Below are 19,383 nucleotides of genomic sequence, written 5' to 3' on the forward strand. Positions count from 1 at the left end.
TTCCCCCCGGAGATAACAGAGAGTGTTGGGGAGACACATGTTGGGGAACGTAGTAATTTCAAAAAAAATCCTACATCATGCAAGGATCTATCTATGGAGAAACCAGCAACGAGAGAGGTTGTAGAGCATCTTGATACCTTTGAAGATCGCTAAGCGGAAGTGTTGCTAGAACGCGGTTGATGGAGTCGTACTCGCAGCGATTCAGATCGCGGTGGATTCCGATCTATGCGCCGAACAACAACGCCTCTACGTTCAACACACGTGCAGCCTGGTGACGTCTCCAACACCTTGATCCAGCAAGGAGGGAGGAGAGGTTGAGGGAGAGATCCGGCAGCACGACGGCGTGGTGACGGTGGAGCTACGTGGCACTCCGACAGGGCTTCGCCAAGCACTATGTAGGACGAGGAGAAGGAGGAGTAGGGCTGCGCCGAGAGAGAGAGAGAGAGAGAGATTGTGTCTCTAAACTGCCCCAAACCCTCCACTATATATAGGAGGAGAGGGAGGAGGGTGACCACCCTTAGTGTTTCCCACCCTAAGGGGTGCGGCAGCCCTAGATGGGTGTGGGGCGGCGGCCAAATGTGGAGGCACCCTAGGGTGGGCCTTGAGGCCCAAGGTGGCCTCTCCACCCGCCTAGGGTTTTGCCTCCTCCACCCCTTGCTGCGCCTTGGGCCCTTAGTGGTGGTGACTAGCCCACCTAGGGCTGGTTCCCATCCACTTTTGGCCCAAGTAGCACACTGGGGCTGGTGGCCCTTCCCGGTGGACCCCCGGAACCCTTCAGGTGGTCCCGGTACATTACCGGTGTCGCTCGAAACACTCCCGGCGACCAAATCCTCACTTCCTATATATGAATGTTTACCTTCGGACCATTTCGGAACTCCTCGTGACGTCCGGGATCTCATCCGGGACTCCTAACAACCTTCGGTAACCATGTACACTTTTCCCATATAACCCTAGCGTCATCGAACCTTAAGTGTGTAGACCCTACGGGTTCGGGAGACATGCAGACATGACCGAGTAACTTCTCTGGTAAATAACCAACAGCGGGGTCTGGATATCCATGTTGGTTCCCACATGTTCCACGATGATCTCAGCGGTTGAACCACGATGTCGGGGATTCGATCAATCTCGTATGAAATTCCCTTTGTCTATCGGTATGATACTTGCCCGAGATTTGATCGTCGGTATCCCTATATCTTATTCAATCTTGTTACCGGCAAGTCTATTTACTCGTTCCGTAACGCATCATTCCATGGCTAACTCCTTAGTCACACTGAGCTCAATAGGATGATGGATTATCGAGTGGGCCCAGAGATACCTCTCCGTCACACGAAGTGACAAATCTGAGTCTCGATTCGTACAACCCAACAGACACTTTCGGAGATACCTGTAGTGCACCTTTATGATCACCCAGTTACTTGTGACATTTGATACACCCAAAGCACTCCTACAGTATCCGGGAGTTGCACAATTTCATGGTCTAAGGAAATGATACTTGACATTAGAAAAGCTCTAGCAGACGAACAATACGATCTAGTGCTATGCTTAGGATTGGGTCTTGTCCATGACATCAGTCCCCAATGATGTGATCCCGTTATCAATGACATCCAATGTCCATGATCAGGAAACCATGATCATCTATTGATCAACGAGCTAGCCAACTAGAGGCTCACTAGGGACACATTGTGATCTATATATTCACACACGTATTACGGTTTTCGGTTAATACAATTATAGCATGAATAATAGACAATTATCATGAACAATGAAATATAATAATAACCAATTTATTATTGCTTCTAGGGCATATTTCCAACAGTCTCCCACTTGCACTAGAGCCAATAATCTAGTTCACATCACGATGTGATTGCAATGAATCTAACATTCATACAGTTCTGAGGTTCGATCATGTCTTGCTTGTGAGAGAGGTTTATAGTCAACGACTCTGAACATGTGTGGCTGCCCCCTCTAATGTCGCCTCTTCACCACCCGAGCCCGCCGCCTCGGCGCACCCAAGGCCCTCCGCCCAAGCGACGAAGCAGCCGAGACCCCACCACCGTCCGCATGGTCTGGCCCGACGGCTGCCTCCGACGACGACGAGAGGGGAAGTGGATGGGGAGTGGCGGTGCAGCGGAAAACCTAGTCGCCCTCGGGTTGCCTGCGAGGAGCTACGATGCATTGGCCTCCATGAACTTTATTTGACCCTCCGAGAAGAAAGATCTCATCCGTTTGTTAATTTCCTCGAAGACTCGAATAAGGGTTTCCAATACCAAGAGGTGGTGGATAGGTCTCATAGCGATGACGCTCTTTTTTAGCACAAGGTGGTCTGACCTCGTGATCAATCCGTGTTGCCATGCGTGTCCATGAATGTGTTGCCTTAGTTGCTCGCGGTGTCCCTGGTTTGGAATTGGAGAGTTGAAAGTTGTGCTTGCGGTTTCTCATGATGTGGGAATCCGAGGCACAATGTATAATAGCCCCGACGTTTCTTCCATGGCCTCTTCCCCATGCCTGATCGGGTCGTGCAACCCACTTGTGGACACATCTAGGCGTTAAGGTGGGGGTACTACATGTTTATCCAATCAGTTCTGGACTCATGGCCGCGCAAAAGAGATGACTCACATTGGTCGGGACGGCTGTCTGGGTGCTCAGTTGGTGAAGAAGCTTAGCTTCAAGTCTTGGAGTTCAATATCAATTCTGTTGGCAATGTCCACGATGAGCCTATCAACCTCCAGCTGTTCGACCAGTCGAGCTTAGATCATCTCCACTCCCCCCCCCCAACAGGCCCCCAAGGCGCCTTTTTAGCGTCGGCGGCGTAACATCGGTCCATCCGCGCCCCAACTTCTTGTTTAGCATCGGTTTGGCATAAAATAACAACCAGCGAGCCTGAACCGAACCTAGCCCCTCGGGAGCGCTTGGGGGCGTCGGCCAAAGCAAAAAAGTCGAGTGGGCCCATGCTGTCGACGATAGACGGGCCTATTCCTGCCGTTTTCTCCCCCTTTCCCTCCATTTCCACATTGCTTCCCCTTCTCCCCCGCCGTTCCCGCCATTCTTCTCCCTTTCCCGCCATCCGGCCACCATGCCATCATGACACCAAAGAATTATTCCGCCCCTCGCCCCGCTGTCGTTGCCGATTCCGACCGACCCAAGCAGAGGAAGCCGAGGGCGCCAATGGCAAGACAGCCGGGCGTGTCGGACGCCGAGTGGAGGTAGAATGTCCAGTGCCGGGAGGCAATCACAACCTACCGGTGGAAAAGGCTCGACGGCAAGAGGGCCATAGAAGTGGCAGCGGCGGTGGCCAAGTAGGATAGGCGTCTTGCGCGGAGATGATGAATTCACCCGACCACAACCCGCCAGCCGCGTGGAGGAGTCGACAGAGCGTAGCGTCACCGGCCAATCTCTCTCCGCCGCTGCCGCCCTAGGGGTATGCACCCTCCCTACCTACTCCGACGGCGACGCACATGGCGGTTTCAACCCCAACATCACCTTCCCTTATGGCGCGCCGCAACGTTCCTCCTCCACCAACTTCAACCATTACCCGCACACTCCCTCCCCCGCATTCAACGTCGGTCTCAACACCCAGTATAGCTACTCACCATCAGCATACTCATCAGCTCGCCTGTGTCGCCTCTGCGTCGAGGTGCCCTACCCTTCGTACCCGGCTCGACGCTACAATTTAGCCACACCGACGCCAACATGGACGAGATCATCACGAACGACTCTGTCGCCACCGCATCCTGCCTGGGGTTTGGTGTGCAAGATGAAACGATGGACGCCATCGTCGACATGGACAATGAGCTCGACAACGCTGAGGAGGAGGAGGAGAGGGAGGAAGAGAAGGCAGAGGCGGAACCAGAACCAGCGCTGAAAGCGAGAAAGAAGAAGCATGCGCCGAACGCGAGGCGGGCCGAACCTCGCTTTAAGTGGATGTCCAAGGAAGACGAGTGCTTTGCCGAAGCATGGCAGACCGTAAGCATCAACCTGATTACCGGCGCAAATGAGAACATCGATACATACTGGGGGACAATCAAGACAATGTTCGACGAACGCAAGCTGGTTGACCCCGACTTCGCCAACATCCACATGGACTGCGACGACAAGGCCATGGCGAACCATTGTGCGACGATCCAGATGACCTGCAACAAGTGGCATGCGATCATCGAGGAGGTCGCTGCTCACCCGAAAGCGGCGCCAACGTCGAGGGCCACGTAAGGACATAGTTCGCCGACCCCATTTCGTCGCGTTGTCGTGTACTTTGCCGACACATTTTGTCCGCGACTGTGCAGATGGTTCGGATGTTCAGCATGTATCGCCAAGACAACAGTGACCAAGAGTTCATGCGAGAAGTGGAGGGACGTTCGGCTCGCTCTCGCCAAGGCCAAGGAGACTGCTGCCTCTTGAGCTTGCGTTGGTTTTTCCATTGAAGAGGAAAGGGTGATGCAGCACAGGAGCAGTAAGTATTTCCCTCAGTTTGAGAACCAAGGTATCAATCCAGTAGGAGAACCGCGTCAAGTCTAGAGTACCTGCGCAAACACAAAAGAGCTTGCACCCAACGCTATAAAGGGGTTGTCAATCCCTTCAAGATTGATTGCAAAGTGAGATCTGAAGGCGGAAAGTGCAACGAAGTAAAAGAGTACGGCTGAAAATATGGTGTGAAGTAGACCCGCGGGCCATAGTGTTCACTAGAGGCTTCTCTCAAAATAGCAAATATTACGGTGGGTGAACAAATTACTATCGAGCAATTGATAGAACCGCGTAAAGTCATGACGATATCTAAGGCAATGATCATACATATAGGCATCACGTCCGAGACAAGTAGACCGATACTTTCTGCATCTACTACTATTACTCCACACATCGACCGCTATCCAGCATGCATCTAGTGTATTGAGTTCATGACAAACAGAGTAACGCTTTAAGCAAGATGACATGATGTAGAGGGATAAACTCAAACCAATGATGAAAACCCCATCTTTTTACCCTTGATGGCAACAACACGATGCGTGCCTCGCTACCCATTCTGTCACTGGGTGAGGTCACCGCACGGTATGAACCCAAAACCAAGCACTTCTCCCATTGCAAGAATCATAGATCAAGTTGGCCAAACAAAACCCACAACTCGAAGAGAATTACAAGGATATGAAATCATGCATACGAGAGATCAGAAGAAACTCAAATAAGATTCATAGATAATCTGATCATAAATCCACAATTCATTGGATCTCGACAAACACACCGCAAAAGAAGATTACATCAGATAGATATCCATGAAGATCATGGAGAACTTTGTATTGAAGATCCAAGAGAGAGAAGAAGTCATCTAGCTACTAGCTATGGACCCGAAGGTCTATCGTGAACTACTCACGCATCATCGGAGAGGTCATGGTGTTGATGAATAAGCCCTTCGTATCCGAATCCCCCTCCGGCAGGGCACCAAAATGTGACCAAGATGGGATCTTGCGGAGATAGAAGCTTGCGGCGGCGGAAAAGTATTTTCGTGGATCTCTCACGCAGTTTTGCAATTTTTCTGAATTTATAGGCGGAAGAGGTAGGGCAGACGTGCCAACGGGGCCCACAAGCCTGCTAGGCGCGGGCCCCCTGGCCGCGCCTAGGGGCTTGTGGGGTCCCCTGCTGGCCCATGCCTTGATTCTCAAGTGTAGCGCGTATCTTCTGTTCTGGAAAAAATCTTTTCGGAAGTTTTATTCCATTTAGACACCGTTTAAAATCCTCCTCTGAAAAGGGTCAAAAACATGGAAAAAAACAGGAACTGACACTTGGCACTGAGTTAATAAGTTAGTCCCAGAAAAGATATAAAAGACATACAAAACATCCAAAGTTTGACAAGATAATAGCATGGAACTATCAAAAATTATAGATACGTTGGAGACGTATCAGAGACCTACAATCCAGACGCGCCTGCCCCGGATGCAACAAAAGGGCGCTCCGATGGCACCAAAAAAGCCAAGGCGGTGAGGGACGCGACGCCCACTGCCAAACGACTGCAATCTTCGATCAAGCAATGCATCACCGACGCCAAGAACAACCTCCCAAGAGGAAGGAGAAATCCGACGCGCGGTGGTCGGCGTTGATGATGAAGCATGACGTCAAGCTCGACCTTCTCAGGACCAACGTCGCCGCGAAGAAGAGGAACACCGCCCTGACATTCTTGATGGCGGCATACATGTCGACGATGGACGAGCAGGTGAAGGCGTGGTACCTTGCGGAGCGCAGCCTCATCTTAAACCAGATGCCCGCGCTGGCAGCGACCATGACGGCAACACCAACAATGACGCCCAGCCCGAGCACAGAAACCACGTCGACGTCGAGCCCGACTATGCCGATGCCGAGCCCGAGCCTGACTACGCTCACGCCGACCAGTCCCGCGGCAAAGGAGCTGGCCGTTTGATTCGTTCCATGTCTACGATTCCTTCCTTTTAATCGTCGAACTACTGAGTGTGATTGATCGGCAAACTGTGGCATGTTGATCGTCGACATGTGACATGATGATCATCGAACTATTGGTTTTTTTGGCAGCGGGAAAAACAAGTTTAAATTAGTTGGCATTTGAAAGCCGAAACCTGAAGGCACTGCTGGAAACTCGTTTAACCTAGGAAAAAAAGCGTCGACATTACACTCTTCAAGAGGGGAATGCTGGGCACCATCTCGCGGGTGCCACATCATCTCTATGGTACTGTTATGGATGGCTTTGCTTGTTAGTGCACGCGATGGCGAATTGGCTGCCTTTTTACTGTAACGGAGGGAGAAATAAATAGAGAGAAAAAGATCGCACACTATCTCCCGCATAGCTCCCTCGATCCCCTTTTTCCTGCGCTCTCCTCACTCCCTCTCTCCACAAATCGCCGCCGCCGCCGTTCCTCCTGTGCACGGCCAACTCCGGCGCCGGCATCAATAGGCAAGGCTCCACCTCGCCTTACTCTACTGATTCGCCGCCCTAGCCGTTGCTCTACGCCCTAGTTGCGCCCGCACAACTAACCCTAGACTCTTACAAGAAGGAGATAAGGTGGGGAAGAGGGCATGAAGGTCAAGCCGGAGGAAGAAGAAGCCATGGAGGTCGTGGGAGAGAGGAGCAAGAGGACACCACTATCCCCCCTCGTTCCTGAAGTTGGTCTTCCCCTCAACTGCCATGGTTGAACCAAGTTGTGCTTGGATGTGTTCATTAGTTGCTGCTCATATGCGATTTTTTCTTCATTTTCCCTGCAGATTGCTCCATAGATTCTCTTCATTTTGGTTGGTCAGTCCCCTGGATGTTCCTCCTTTGATATCTGCATGTACATCCCTTATAAGCATCCTCCCACGTTTCCTTTCATGGATCTGCAGGTCAACCCCTCTTATTCTCCTTCTTTGCACTCATATTCTTTTCCACGCCTAGGTGTGCGGTTGTATGGCAATTTGTTTCTGGGATTCGCTATGTTCTCCTTGTCCTGGTTGTTGTGTGTGTAACATGTGTTGATACGCAGGTTCCCCATTGAGGGCTTTCTTTTTCGGTAAAGGCCAAAAGCACAATTATTTGTGCTTTGGATTTTCGTAGCTCCCTTGTTTTCATGTTGCCTTGTTTTTAACGGAGGTGTTAAACTGAATTTATGCCTTTTGTTCTTTGTTTGGATCTAGGTAGGGCCTACAATTATTGTTCCTTTGTGCATGGAAATGTTGGTGGTCTCCTTCTTTTGTGCATGAAAGGGCGCCATGATCTGAATTTCCAACGTTTGAGTTAAATTTAGTGTTATTTTTACACATGAAAACATATGGTTATTTTTCGAGCCACACATAAAAAAACAAAGGGTTGTTTGTCCAACAATTTTATTTCTTTGTGATGGTTTTACCAGAAACAAATCATAGCCACTATTACATCACGTTATTTATCTTACCGTGCCGCTATATCTGTATATTCTGTTTACGTCCTTTTCACATTCCGAGTTAAATGTTATATATTTGACTCCTTTCCATGCCATCTGGCTTTGAATCTGTCCTCGTGGTCATCTCTACTCGTATATAGTGTAGTTGAAGCTATATATATTGTTATCTACAGACCATGTATCATAAATTTTGTTTTACATAGATTCTTCGCCTGCTTATATTAGATCATATGGTTCAATTGATATTTCACAAGACAATTTGCTTCTTTGCCAAAGATGAGCTATTGTTGGATAATTTGCATGTCATGGTGGGCATGAGTTAGAAATTGCAAAGGAGAGCTACTAATTTTATTATAGGTGTGGAACACGTTACAACTCTTCAGTGCTTGTCGTACCCATATATTTTGAGAGCACAGGATATGATACATCATGTAGTTTGGTCACTAATTAATTCATCATTCGAGGTTTATTTTTTACCACTGGATATGTAGGTTTTGTGCTGCAATGCTTTCCATACACAACTATCAGCTATGCTTAATTGTGTTTGCATATTCCATGCAGCTTGTGCATTGCAGAATTTTTTAGTTAGCAAGTATTTTACCTCACAAGACTGAAAACTTAGTTGTCTTGGCACTATGTTCATATCTAACTGTGAGGTGTGTGGTGTTTTGTTGCAGCCCTTATTATACTTCTTAATTTCTCTTTGCTTCCTTTCATATTTTCGTGTAAATTAATTAGAAGATTTATATTTTATCAAGTGCACAGGCACTTGTCGCTGCAGCATGAGTTGCCACCAAATCAAATTAGAAGTTTTTCAAACAGATTCCTACATTTTTAAGTGGTTATTCTCATCACATAGCTTGATGGATCATGTCTTACTATATAATGTATCTCATCGTGTCTCAAGCTTCCGAGCTTGATGGTGAGACATGCGACATGATCTTAAATATGATTAGTGAAAACCGGAATACATGCACGTTTATCTTGACTTTTCGGGGTTTGATATTCTTGATACTGTATGAGGAAGGCTTGGTGCAATAAAACATTGTAATATGTGGCTTCCTCATTTTTATTTACTGGAGATGTATAAATAGGACAAACTTTACAAGTTAGTAATGGGCACTTCATATGTGATGCCATGCGAGGAAGCCTTGGTATGATATAATAAGAGATGGTAATTCGAGGGAGGTGAGGATCCAAATTTGTAGCTACGTATCTAGGTTATAAAATCCAATATACTACAAAAATTATGTGCTAATGAAGTATTTTTCTACAACCGAGTATGGATGTCGGTCCGTTTTTTAGATTACTGCCAGCTTCAATTGTATTTTCTTGGATATTCTCAAAAACACATGTGGAGAGCTCCCTTTCACGTGATTGGATGTCGCCTAAGTATGTTTTCTGATATTTTTTTTACAATATTGTTAATTCCAAAGTGTAGTCATGACTTACTAGTGAAATTTAGAAGTGATATATTTGCACATAATTGTGGGTATTTAACCTAACTTGATGTGCACAATCTGAATTTCATATATTTGCACTATGCTTTTCGATCGTATTTTGAATTTCATGGGTTTCTTTTTCCTGTTTATTATGGAACTCTAGATGTTATGTCAAGAAAATGTTTGCATTATATGCCATCTATATCGTCTATTGTTCAGGTCCGAAATTCTTGTTGCTTCAAAATTTGTAGATTACTTGTTTCCAATTTGATACCATCTATAATAGGCTGATTTCTATTTCACACGAGAACATATATTCTCTGCCTTTGCCCTACTAAATTTACATAGCATTACATCACTCAGAAATCAATATGTTTTCCTAGGTATTCCAAACTTAGTTGTATCACATGGGCCATGGCTGATCAAAGGCCTCTGCTTGGCACTGCACAACAAGTGGGAACTACTGATGCTCCAATTGCAGCCAGATATTAGCTACTCTTGCCTAGATTTATTCAACGCACTAATGTTTTTAAGGAAAACATGGACCTTTATTTGTTAACCATAATGTTCATTACAATCCAAAGAAAGAGATGCAAAAACTATGAAGTTGTATGCGAATCATGTGGATAAGCTCTTCACAATATTTTGGCACAAGAACTCAAAGAAGTACTATGATTGCAATATCAACAAGATGTTTGCCAAACCAGGCCAGTGCATGGTATGCTCAAATGCAGAGCCTGTTCAATGTTTACTCACTTCATGATGTAGCAAGTTGTATCTTCGTAGTATGGACTCCCACTTTTTATTGATTTTTTAACAGGAAACATGTTGATTGGTTCTCGCTGAATATTTGTGCTTTTAACTTTATTTATTGAACACCACTACTAATGCTTTAGTGCCATGCCCACACTGTAAGTCAAAATGACAAATTTGATATTCTATATCTACCTGTAAGCTTAATTTTCTTTTGTCGACGTTCTTTCTCACTCTAATACTTTTATATATTCAATGAGATTGATTCAACTCTCTTTTGTAATATTAGATCTGATTGCTTACTATATGAACTTTGCTACAAGATATTTTCATTTGTTTGTTCTTTGCACATGCACTAGGTTGTAGAAACTCAAAATTTGGGAATTCAACATCAGAAATATTGAGTTCTCTTTGCTCTTTCACCAGCCATTTTACTTGAGCAATCATAAATTTGGGTCCTATGGAGGTGTAGTTTTTTTTTGCAAAGTTTTAACCATGTAGTAACTCAGCAGATATTACATAGTTCTTGTATCTTTTGTTAGTATAAGTGTAAGGTTTGAGAAAAATCTTGCCATGAACTAATTACTTTTCTTTGTTGATGCAAAGTTTCAACGTTGTGTGCTAACTAAGCAAATATTACATAGTTCTTGTACCTTATGTTAGTATAAGTGTAAGGTTTGAGAAAAATCATGCCATGAACTAATTACTTTTCTTTGTTGTTGCAAAGTTTTAACTTTGTGTGCTAACTGAGCAAATACCACACAATTCTTATATCTTCCTGATAGTACAAGTTTAATGTTTGAGAAGTCTTGCCATGAGTAAGTGCTTCTTTTTGTCTTGATAGTACTTTCAGGTGAAGTACACAGAGGAAAGAAGTACATTTACAAAGACACTTACACCCTTCCGCTGAAGATCGCATACGGCACCGTGAGCTGCGACAATCGCTTGAAACTGACACGAGAGGGCCAACATCACGACGAACTTGTCATGGTTTCACCACCACTCTTAACATCCAGGAGGGCGACACATGTGCCTTCCATTTCAAGCGCAAGGAAGGGCACCCTCTCCCTCACCATTGTCACATCATCAATAGGATATATATGAACTATCTATCGTCTTTAGCATATCTTAATGTTGTGCTCTATCATCCATCTTTTAAGACTCTGACCTATCATATAATATGCACCTACTATCTTGCTATGTTTGATGATCCAACACTTCTCTACAAAGCTTGTGGTAATTGTATTCATATTTTAACAATTAAGGTACTCTAAAACGCATATGCACGTGAACAACTACACCACTAAGGCAAGTGCGCACAGGATCGCGCAAGAGGCACGCCTAGGGCGTGCCCCTACCTCTAGTAAACGTCGAAAAGCATTCGCTAGATGCGCCGAGGGCAAACGGCTGGAGTTGCTTTAGGGTGTGTTTGGTTGGAGAACCAACTGTCATGGAATGGAATGGTTCCATTCCAGAGGAACGGATCGGTTACGTTCCTGTGTTTGATACGAGCAAAAAAGTGGAACGGGATGGTTCCGTTCGAGTGTTTGATTGGGAGGCATGGAATGAAAAATGGAAGGGAGAGGGCCGGCGACGACGCAACAGAGGAAGGGAGAGGGCCGGCGGCGCGGAGGGGCGGCAGAGAGGGAGGGGGGCGGCGGCGCGGAGGGGCGGCAGAGAGGGAGCGGGCCGGCCGCAGCAGAGAGGGAGGGGGCCGGCGGCGGCGGAGGGGCGACAGAGAGGGAGAGGGCCGGTGGCGCGGAGGGGCGGCAGAGAGGGAGAGGGCCGGTGGCGCAGAGGGGCGGCAGAGAGGGAGAGGGCCGGCGGCGGCGCAGCGCGGCAGCAGAGAGGGAGAGGGCCGGCGGCGCGGAGGGGCAGCAGAGAGGGAGAGGGCCGGCGGCGCGGAGGGGCGGCAGAGAGGGAGAGGGCCGGCGGCGGCGCAGCGCGGCAGCAGAGAGGGAGAGGGCCGGCGGCACGGAGGGGTAGCAGAGAGGGAGAGGGCCGGCGACGCGGAGGGGCGGCAGAGAGGGAGAGGGCCGGCGGCGGCGCAGCGCGACAACAGAGAGGGAGACGGGCGGCGGCGGCGCAGCGCGGCAGTAGAGAGGGAGGGGGCCGGCAGCGCGGCAGCAGAGAGGGAGAGGGCCACCGGCGGCGCAGCGCGGCAGCAGAGAGGGAGGGGGCCGGCGGCGCAGTTAGGGAAGGAGGAGACGAGTTGCGCGAGACGAGTCGTTCCGTGTGATTCCGTCAATTTCGTGGTACTAGCACGTTCCGGATCTGAGTGGAATATTCTCTAAAGTGGAATGAGTGGGTTCTGTTCCAGTTGGTAAACCAAACACAGAAACGAGGACTAGGAACGAGTCCGATCCGTGACATTCCAGCCCATGACAGCAACCAAACACACCCTTAGCTTCACAGGACGTGACGTCACGCGGCACCTATATATCTATCTACCCCGGCCCCACTAAAGTGCAGGTGCCCCAACCGCAATCCCAATTCGCAACGGCCCGCACGCACGAGCGCGGCGCCGGCAGCACGACAAGTCGGCGACTCGTGCGCCCGCCGGAAACCGGCCGCGTCTCACCGGCCAAGCTAGCTACAAACGCGTCGTACGGCCACGCCCGCGTGCCGACGCGGGCCTCCACCTTTTCTCTCCTCCCCCCGCCCGCTCCTCCCATGCGCGGGCGCCGCACCGCCCCCCGCCGGCCAGACGAGATGACGGACTCCATCCTCACGCCGTCGGAGCACGCGGCCGCCGGCGCGGGCGATCACTACGGCGACGGAGCAGGCGAGCTGTGCCAGTACCAGCACGGCGGCCCCGCCAGGGCGCCGCGGCTGGGGCTCGAGATCCGGGAGCCCTTCCTGCATCTGATCGCGTCCATGCGAGCCGCGCTCAACCCCGCGGCCGCCGACGGCGGCGCCGGCCCGGAGGGGGAGGAGGCGCCAGCGGGGAAGAATCAGGGCCGGAGACGGCTGACGCGGGTGGGACTGCGGGCGCTCCAATTCGGCCAGAACAAGGTTCCTACTCAACTACTCCGATTTGAGAGTACATACTCCTTTTCTTCTAAGAAAAAGTATGATTACCCCGGGCCTCTTCATCAGATTTGAGCACATACTATCTATGCACATCGACAGATAGGATCGCATGCTCTTGGTTTCTTTGTGTTCCTTTCTTTCTTGGTTATTATCTTGTTTCGTTGATTGTTATCTTCTATGTGCTCACTCATGGTCATATCTAGATCGCTAGAACGGACGTGGTCGAAATAGCGGCCAAGTTCCAGTACAAGAAGCCCAAGAAGATCGTGCTCCAGGTGCACCGGGACAACGCCTTCGTCAAGGTCGACATCCTCTGGTCCAACATACTGGCCATGTCGGCGCGCTTCGACGACCCGAGATTCGACACGCTGAGGATCAATGTATGCATCCGTAACACGAGTTCTTGCAACCTCAGCGCCCCCCTTTGAAAAGAAGATCATCATGAGGATGTAGAATTAACACAAACGATTCACGTGCGTGCAACGAACCGACCGGTGTTTGTATTGTATTTGTACGTGCAGGTGAAATGCCCGTCCGAGCGGTACACTGCCACTCAACCTACAGCTGCAAGAATGCATCTCCGATGGCAGCGGTGCGACGATGTTCAGCCAAGGTAATAATAGGCCATGCCTCCATCTTAGGTTTCGATCTCTAGCTACCATGCAGACGCAAGGTGGCTACTGTACTGATGCTTCGCCTGAACCATTGTTGGATCTTCAGGACCTTTTTCCTCTGGTTTGACAAGGGGACGCTGGAGAGGGCCTACGGCAAAATGATGTACGCCGACCCTTCGCTGCTTCTACTGCCGTCGCGCTTTCCCGGACAGGAGGAACAAGAAGCCCATGCAACAAACGCCCAACAAATCGTCGCTGCCGTTCCCTTCCCCGCCATTCCTCGGTGGGGCGGCGCTCATCATGATGGCAGGCTCAGCAAACACTGGTAAACAACTAAAATTCTGGTCGTTCTCCGAGACTCCCAAGTGATCAGAGAGCGTCTCGGAGCAGTTTTGCTCCTGCCCTTCATCATCTGAACCTGAAGTAACGCACGGTTTTTGTATGGTCCGCAGGGGCTGATTCTCCGACGCGTCATGAGCACAGGGGCACCCAGTTGTAGGACTCAGACTCAATTAGCACATGTTCATTCCTTGTATAGATACCTGTTATTCATTCATATTCATCATCTTCATTTGTTGTACCGATATCATACAGGGTCAATTTAAAACAATGGTTTCGTCACATACGATCTTTTGTACAATGTTGAGATTGAGAGTTATGTTGCATCATATAAACGAAAATGCTGCCCTAGCAAAAGGATTTATAAACCTCAGCATTGCCCAACGGTAGATTTTTGGAAATGTAGCACGACGATATCGAAGCAGATTTTCCTATAACTTGGACGACCTGACCTGCGCAATGAGCTCTCTTCTCAAGATCTTGCCTGCGGCTGATTTTGGCACGCTCTCCACGAAGGTAACCCGCCTCAGTCTTTTGTAGTACGTGACCTGAAATGTAGGTCAGAGTTACAACTGGATTAGAATGCAGCTGTGAGAAAGTAAAAGAAAAAAACATTGCTTGTTCAAGTGTATCTTTTCATGCTGGTGATGGTGACTCGGCCACAAGTTCTGGTGCTATTTGAGTTTTGGAATTTAAGATAGAGGTGCTCTGATGTCACGATTTAGCAAGGTTCAAAGTCAGCCTCACCTGTTTGGCGATAAATTTTTGGACGTCCACTTCGGTTAATGAACTGGCAGGTGACCTCACCACATAGGCAATAGGAACTTCCCCAGCTTCATCATCAGGGAACCTTGGAAACAAGCAGAGCTCCCAGTCAACCAAGAGATACAGAACAACAAACAAAACAAGTCCAAACCAAGAAGGCTGCAACAATTATTTTGTATATTCAAAAGCCGCTAGAATCACTTGACGTTTAGGAGGCAACTTACGGGATAACGACGGCGTCTAGAATCTCTGGATGAGATAGAAGTAATCCTTCAAGCTCAGCAGGTGCAATCTACCAGTTATAAACAAACAAAAGATCACAGGGGTGTATGTACAGAGAACAAATATGACGTATGTTCGAGCAAGAAAACAAGTACAAAAGGACGGGTTCCTACCATGATTCTTAGATTGGATACTAGCAAAGCAAGGCTTCTATTCAGACAGAAATCAAGAACCCAACTGCTTAAGTTAGCATGAATTGGCTTTTGGTAAGATGATAATAATAAAAGAAGGCATTTAGTGAACTTTAAGGCTCGCTAGGCAAAGAAGAATTTTTAACAAAAAAATGGGAGGCTACAGTTTGCAACACAAATATTGTTAAGTTATATAATGAATAATGTCACACAATATTCCTCCCACTGGATAAAGTGTGGTGTTATCCTAACTAGAAGTATGAATATGCTTGTGGTGAACTCTGGATAACTCCGATATGTCATTGGACAATGCTTACACAAACCCTCTATCAGCGTAATGTTTGTTTGGCTACATATGGAACGAACATAAGTAGAAGAAAGGACCCTGGGAAAGCGCTCTGCATTCACAAGTAGAAGATTCTAGCAATCATTAGCAGTTTGCAAAAAACAAAATTACCTGGAAACCTTTGTACTTAATCAGCTCTTTTAGTCTATCGACGACAAAAAGCTGGCCTTCTTCATCAAAGTATCCAAGATCACCAGTATGCAACCATCCTTGCCTGATTGTAAATTCAGTAGCCTCTACATTGTTGAAATACCCTACAAATAATGAACTCATATAAGGAGAATTTCTGGCCTTTACAATCCGTTCATGACAGAACACGTGGAAATTTAGTGGAGTTCTTGTCGGTGAAAATTTATACAGAAATAGTAGCTGCCTGATAGTCACCCGGTTTCACATTACGAAAAAATCACCAGCCTTGATAAACCGCGCAATGTTAATAACAAGTGAAAGAAATGTTAATATCAAATTTTACCACATGTCCACATTTTGTAACAGAGCAATATAATCAATACCTATAATTCCATTGCAATAACTAATATCATTTACACTGTAATTGCAAGGCTTGTTTGGTAAGGCAGGGAAGAACAAAACGCAACGAACATGTTCGATTTTTTTACCTTGCATTATGTGTGGTCCTCGGATACAGATTTCTCCTAGTTGACTTGGCGGTAGATGTTTTTGCGTTTCTACGTCGATAACTTTTGCTTCAACTCCAACAACAAGCGTTCCGGTTGACCCAAATTGACGAGCCTGTCCCTTTTCTGGGTATTCAAGCGATATGATCCCACAAGTCTCAGTCATACCATAGCCCTGCCAGAGGAGCACAACACGCAATAGGACTTGAGATATGAACTACTTAAGCCTGTTTACAGGTATCAGGTATCACAATGAGAAAATAAAGCCACAATACTACACATACAGTAAGGAGTGTTTTATACCAAACCGCTAAACCACTTCATCATAGTTTTGAAATTGGCTCGGAGCTTGCTAGCATGAGATTCTACACAGTTATCTGAAAATAAACATCTTCCTGTAGATTTATAGAAGATACTCCCTACATTCCTAAATATATGACGTTTTGGTAGTTTAATGTGAACTGAACTACCAAAACGTCATATATTTAGGAACGAGGGAGTACATCTTATTTACGGGATGGCAGGGCGCATATTTCTATTCCCAGATTGATGGTTCAGATAAATGAATAAATACTTAGATAGACATTACATAATGCATGATACTGAAAGCAAACAGCTACTACTATGCAACTGATAAAAGTAATAGTTCAGATAAATAAATAAATAACAGATATGTGCATTATAGAATAATATGATTCAGAGAGGCACTAACGTGTAACTGATACAAGAATAGTTGACTTTGTCGTTTTTTTCGTTTTAAGAATGCATAGTAGACTTTGGCATCACAGTTGCAACAGCACATAATTGTTACAAATTAATGACGAGTAACCTGAGACAAAAATGTTGTAACACGATAAGACTTTTTTTAATTTTTGAGTGTGTTGGACATGTTGGCTATGTGCATCATGCTATGCAGAGGCCCAAAATTCCATCGATGCAGTTGTATCACCCCGATATACCAACGGAATGAAATGTCCTCTGTCGAAAAAAGTCTGAATACTCATACGCGGCAAGTATTCCCACAGCTGATTCTTAAGAGTGGCACTGTAGCAGCACCGTGTAGACATTATGCAGACATTACAAGATTCTTTTACTGTGTGGTGCAGTAGTTCAGGTTGTATTCGCAGGACAAAATATTAGGATCCACCGTCAAAATCAAGCAGCAAATCTTAGCTGTTTGCATATTGCTGTATACTCGCAAGCTCTGATTGCCATAAAGGCGGGAATCATATAAGCAGAAACTCTGTCTTAATCACCTGATTAACCTTTTCAGGGAAGCGACAAGAGTACAGATATTCAGTCCCCACAAAAGCACAACAAAAAGACGCTGAAAAGTCGATCTGGTCCTTCCAAAACAGCAGATAAAAAGTGCAGAGCAGCTGGCTGGATGATTCTGATTCTGACTGGTTGGTTACCTGAACGATCTCGGCGTCGGGGAAGTTCTTGGCCACCACCTCCATGACGTCCCTGCCGAGCGGCGCGGCGCCGGAGCCGATGAACTTGAGCGAGCTGAGGTCGTACTTGCCGACCCGCCCGTGCTTGGCGAGCGCGATCATCACCGGCGGCACGCAGAAGACGTGCGTCACCCGGTGCTGCTGCACGGCCCTCATCACCGAGTCCATGGCGAAGCCCGACATGACGACCACGGCGTTGCCGCGCTGCAGCTGCGCGAAGGTGATGACGGAGAGGCCGAAGATGTGGAACATGGGCAGGAAGCAGAGGAACACGTTGGGCGGCTCCCCCCGCTCGTCCTGGTCCGACGTCACCATCGTCGCCGCCGCGATGAAGTTGCGGTGCGTCAGGACCACGCCCTTGCTCTCCCCCGTCGTGCCGGAGGAGTAGAGCAACCCGGCCGTGTCGCCCTGCTTTGTCGGCGGGCGGCGGTACTGGGACTCGTCCGCGCCGGACACGAGGTCCGAGTAGAGCGTCACGTTGGCCGTCGCCGATGGGGTGGCGGACGCGGCGTCGTCGAGGAGGATGACGGGCAGGCCGAGGGCGGCGACCTTGGGGAGCAGCTCCGCCACGGTGACGACGAGCTTGACGCGGGCGTCGGACGCCTGCTTGGCGATCTCCCGCGGGGTGTAGAGCGGGTTGGCGGTGCTGGCGACGGCGCCGACGGCGGTGACCGCGAAGAAGCAGACCGGGTAGAGGACGCAGTTGGGCGCGAGGAGGAGCACGGCGTCGCCGGGGCGGACGCCCGCGCGGGAGGCGAGCGCGACGGCCGTGGTGAGCACCGCGGAGCGGAGGCCGGCGAAGGAGAGCGCGCGGCCCGTGGCGGCGTCGATCAGCGCGGGCGCGGACGGGCACGCGTCGGCGCGGCGGAGGAGGAGGTCGGCGACGGACAGGCCTGGGTCGGACGGGATGCGCGCCGGCGGGCGCAGCGAGCGGTACACGCCGTCCGCGCCGTACCCGGCCGCCGGCGCCGCCATCGTCGGGGCTGGGGCTGGACTGCTCGTTTGGCCCGTGCGATTGCGGCCGCGAAAGATTTGGCCGCGGCGCCGAGCCCAAACCCGGGCCGCTGGGATGGGTGAGGAGGAGAGGAGGGCTGTGGTGATCGAGCTCCGCCGAGTCCTGACGCTATCGCGATTGCTGTACAGTCTTGGCTTTATTTGTCTCTGTGTAGGAGTACTACGCGTGATTTGACCGATCTGATTTGGGCGCGGACGGTTGCCCATCATCCGTTCAAGGCTGTTGTATTTTTTATTACGGCAACACATGCAATGCAAGGCTATCTTTTTTTTTTTAGGCAACACATGCAAGACTATCTGTGTCAGTATATATTTTCTTGCTCCTTGTAGTCCATAAAATAATTGACGCAATTACGAACACTTTTTTTTAGATATGTGTCAAATGAGGGAGTGACTATCTGTAAATCGCCTCGATTTGCTGGTGCAAGTCACTTTTACACTAGTAAATTTTTTTCTCTAACTACACCGGCTGAAGCATACAACTAGGAGGTTTTCTTTTGATATGAATGACGTGTAATCTTCGGATATGATTTGCCCCATCATAGACTGGATTGGTTTATTTTTGCTGTAAAGCGATATTCTTTTTTAGGTTAGTTGGGCTTGTTGGCTGTGTGCATCACGCTGTGCAGAGACTGAACATTCTTTCATTACGGTTGTATCACCTGATATATCAATTGAGTGAAATACTTTTAATAAAAAAATATAAG

The 19,383-nt window shown here is 48.3% G+C and overlaps 2 protein-coding genes across 2 annotated transcripts; one reads left to right on the forward strand and one right to left on the reverse strand.

The window, feature by feature from the left end:
• The first annotated feature begins 12,571 nt into the window (after positions 1 to 12,571).
• On the forward strand, positions 12,572 to 14,331 carry LOC123449469. The gene is made up of 5 exons (XM_045126704.1): positions 12,572 to 13,078; positions 13,300 to 13,476; positions 13,618 to 13,709; positions 13,817 to 14,035; positions 14,163 to 14,331. Exons 1-5 carry the CDS (start codon positions 12,737 to 12,739, stop codon positions 14,167 to 14,169), a joined length of 837 nt encoding a protein of 278 aa, XP_044982639.1. The 5' UTR covers positions 12,572 to 12,736; the 3' UTR covers positions 14,170 to 14,331.
• On the reverse strand, positions 14,237 to 18,822 carry LOC123449468 (4-coumarate--CoA ligase-like 1). The gene is made up of 6 exons (XM_045126703.1): positions 17,624 to 18,822; positions 16,191 to 16,383; positions 15,685 to 15,827; positions 15,039 to 15,106; positions 14,797 to 14,899; positions 14,237 to 14,597 (listed from the first exon to the last, which is right to left on the reverse strand). The coding sequence occupies exons 1-6, from the start codon at positions 18,635 to 18,637 to the stop codon at positions 14,481 to 14,483; spliced, it is 1,638 nt and encodes a 545-aa protein (XP_044982638.1). The 5' UTR covers positions 18,638 to 18,822; the 3' UTR covers positions 14,237 to 14,480.
• Positions 18,823 to 19,383: the final 561 nt, after the last annotated feature.

The sequence above is a fragment of the Hordeum vulgare genome, chromosome 4H (assembly GCF_904849725.1).
Source record: "Hordeum vulgare subsp. vulgare chromosome 4H, MorexV3_pseudomolecules_assembly, whole genome shotgun sequence".
In the NCBI taxonomy this organism is placed as follows: domain Eukaryota; kingdom Viridiplantae; phylum Streptophyta; class Magnoliopsida; order Poales; family Poaceae; genus Hordeum; species Hordeum vulgare.

Bases quoted from the DNA above. Each gene is read 5' to 3' on its own strand.
- LOC123449469 (XM_045126704.1), top strand. From the start codon at position 12,737: ATGCGCGGGCGCCGCACCGCCCCCCGCCGGCCAGACGAGATGACGGAC. The intron at 13,079-13,299 runs GTTCCTACTCAA...GGTCATATCTAG, and splicing joins TCCAATTCGGCCAGAACAAG to ATCGCTAGAACGGACGTGGT. The intron at 13,710-13,816 runs GTAATAATAGGC...TTGGATCTTCAG, and splicing joins TGCGACGATGTTCAGCCAAG to GACCTTTTTCCTCTGGTTTG.
- LOC123449468 (XM_045126703.1), bottom strand. From the start codon at position 18,637: ATGGCGGCGCCGGCGGCCGGGTACGGCGCGGACGGCGTGTACCGCTCG. The intron at 15,828-16,190 runs GTAAAAAAATCG...CATTATTTGTAG, and splicing joins AGGACCACACATAATGCAAG to GGTATTTCAACAATGTAGAG. The intron at 15,107-15,684 runs GTAATTTTGTTT...TATAACTGGTAG, and splicing joins TTAAGTACAAAGGTTTCCAG to ATTGCACCTGCTGAGCTTGA.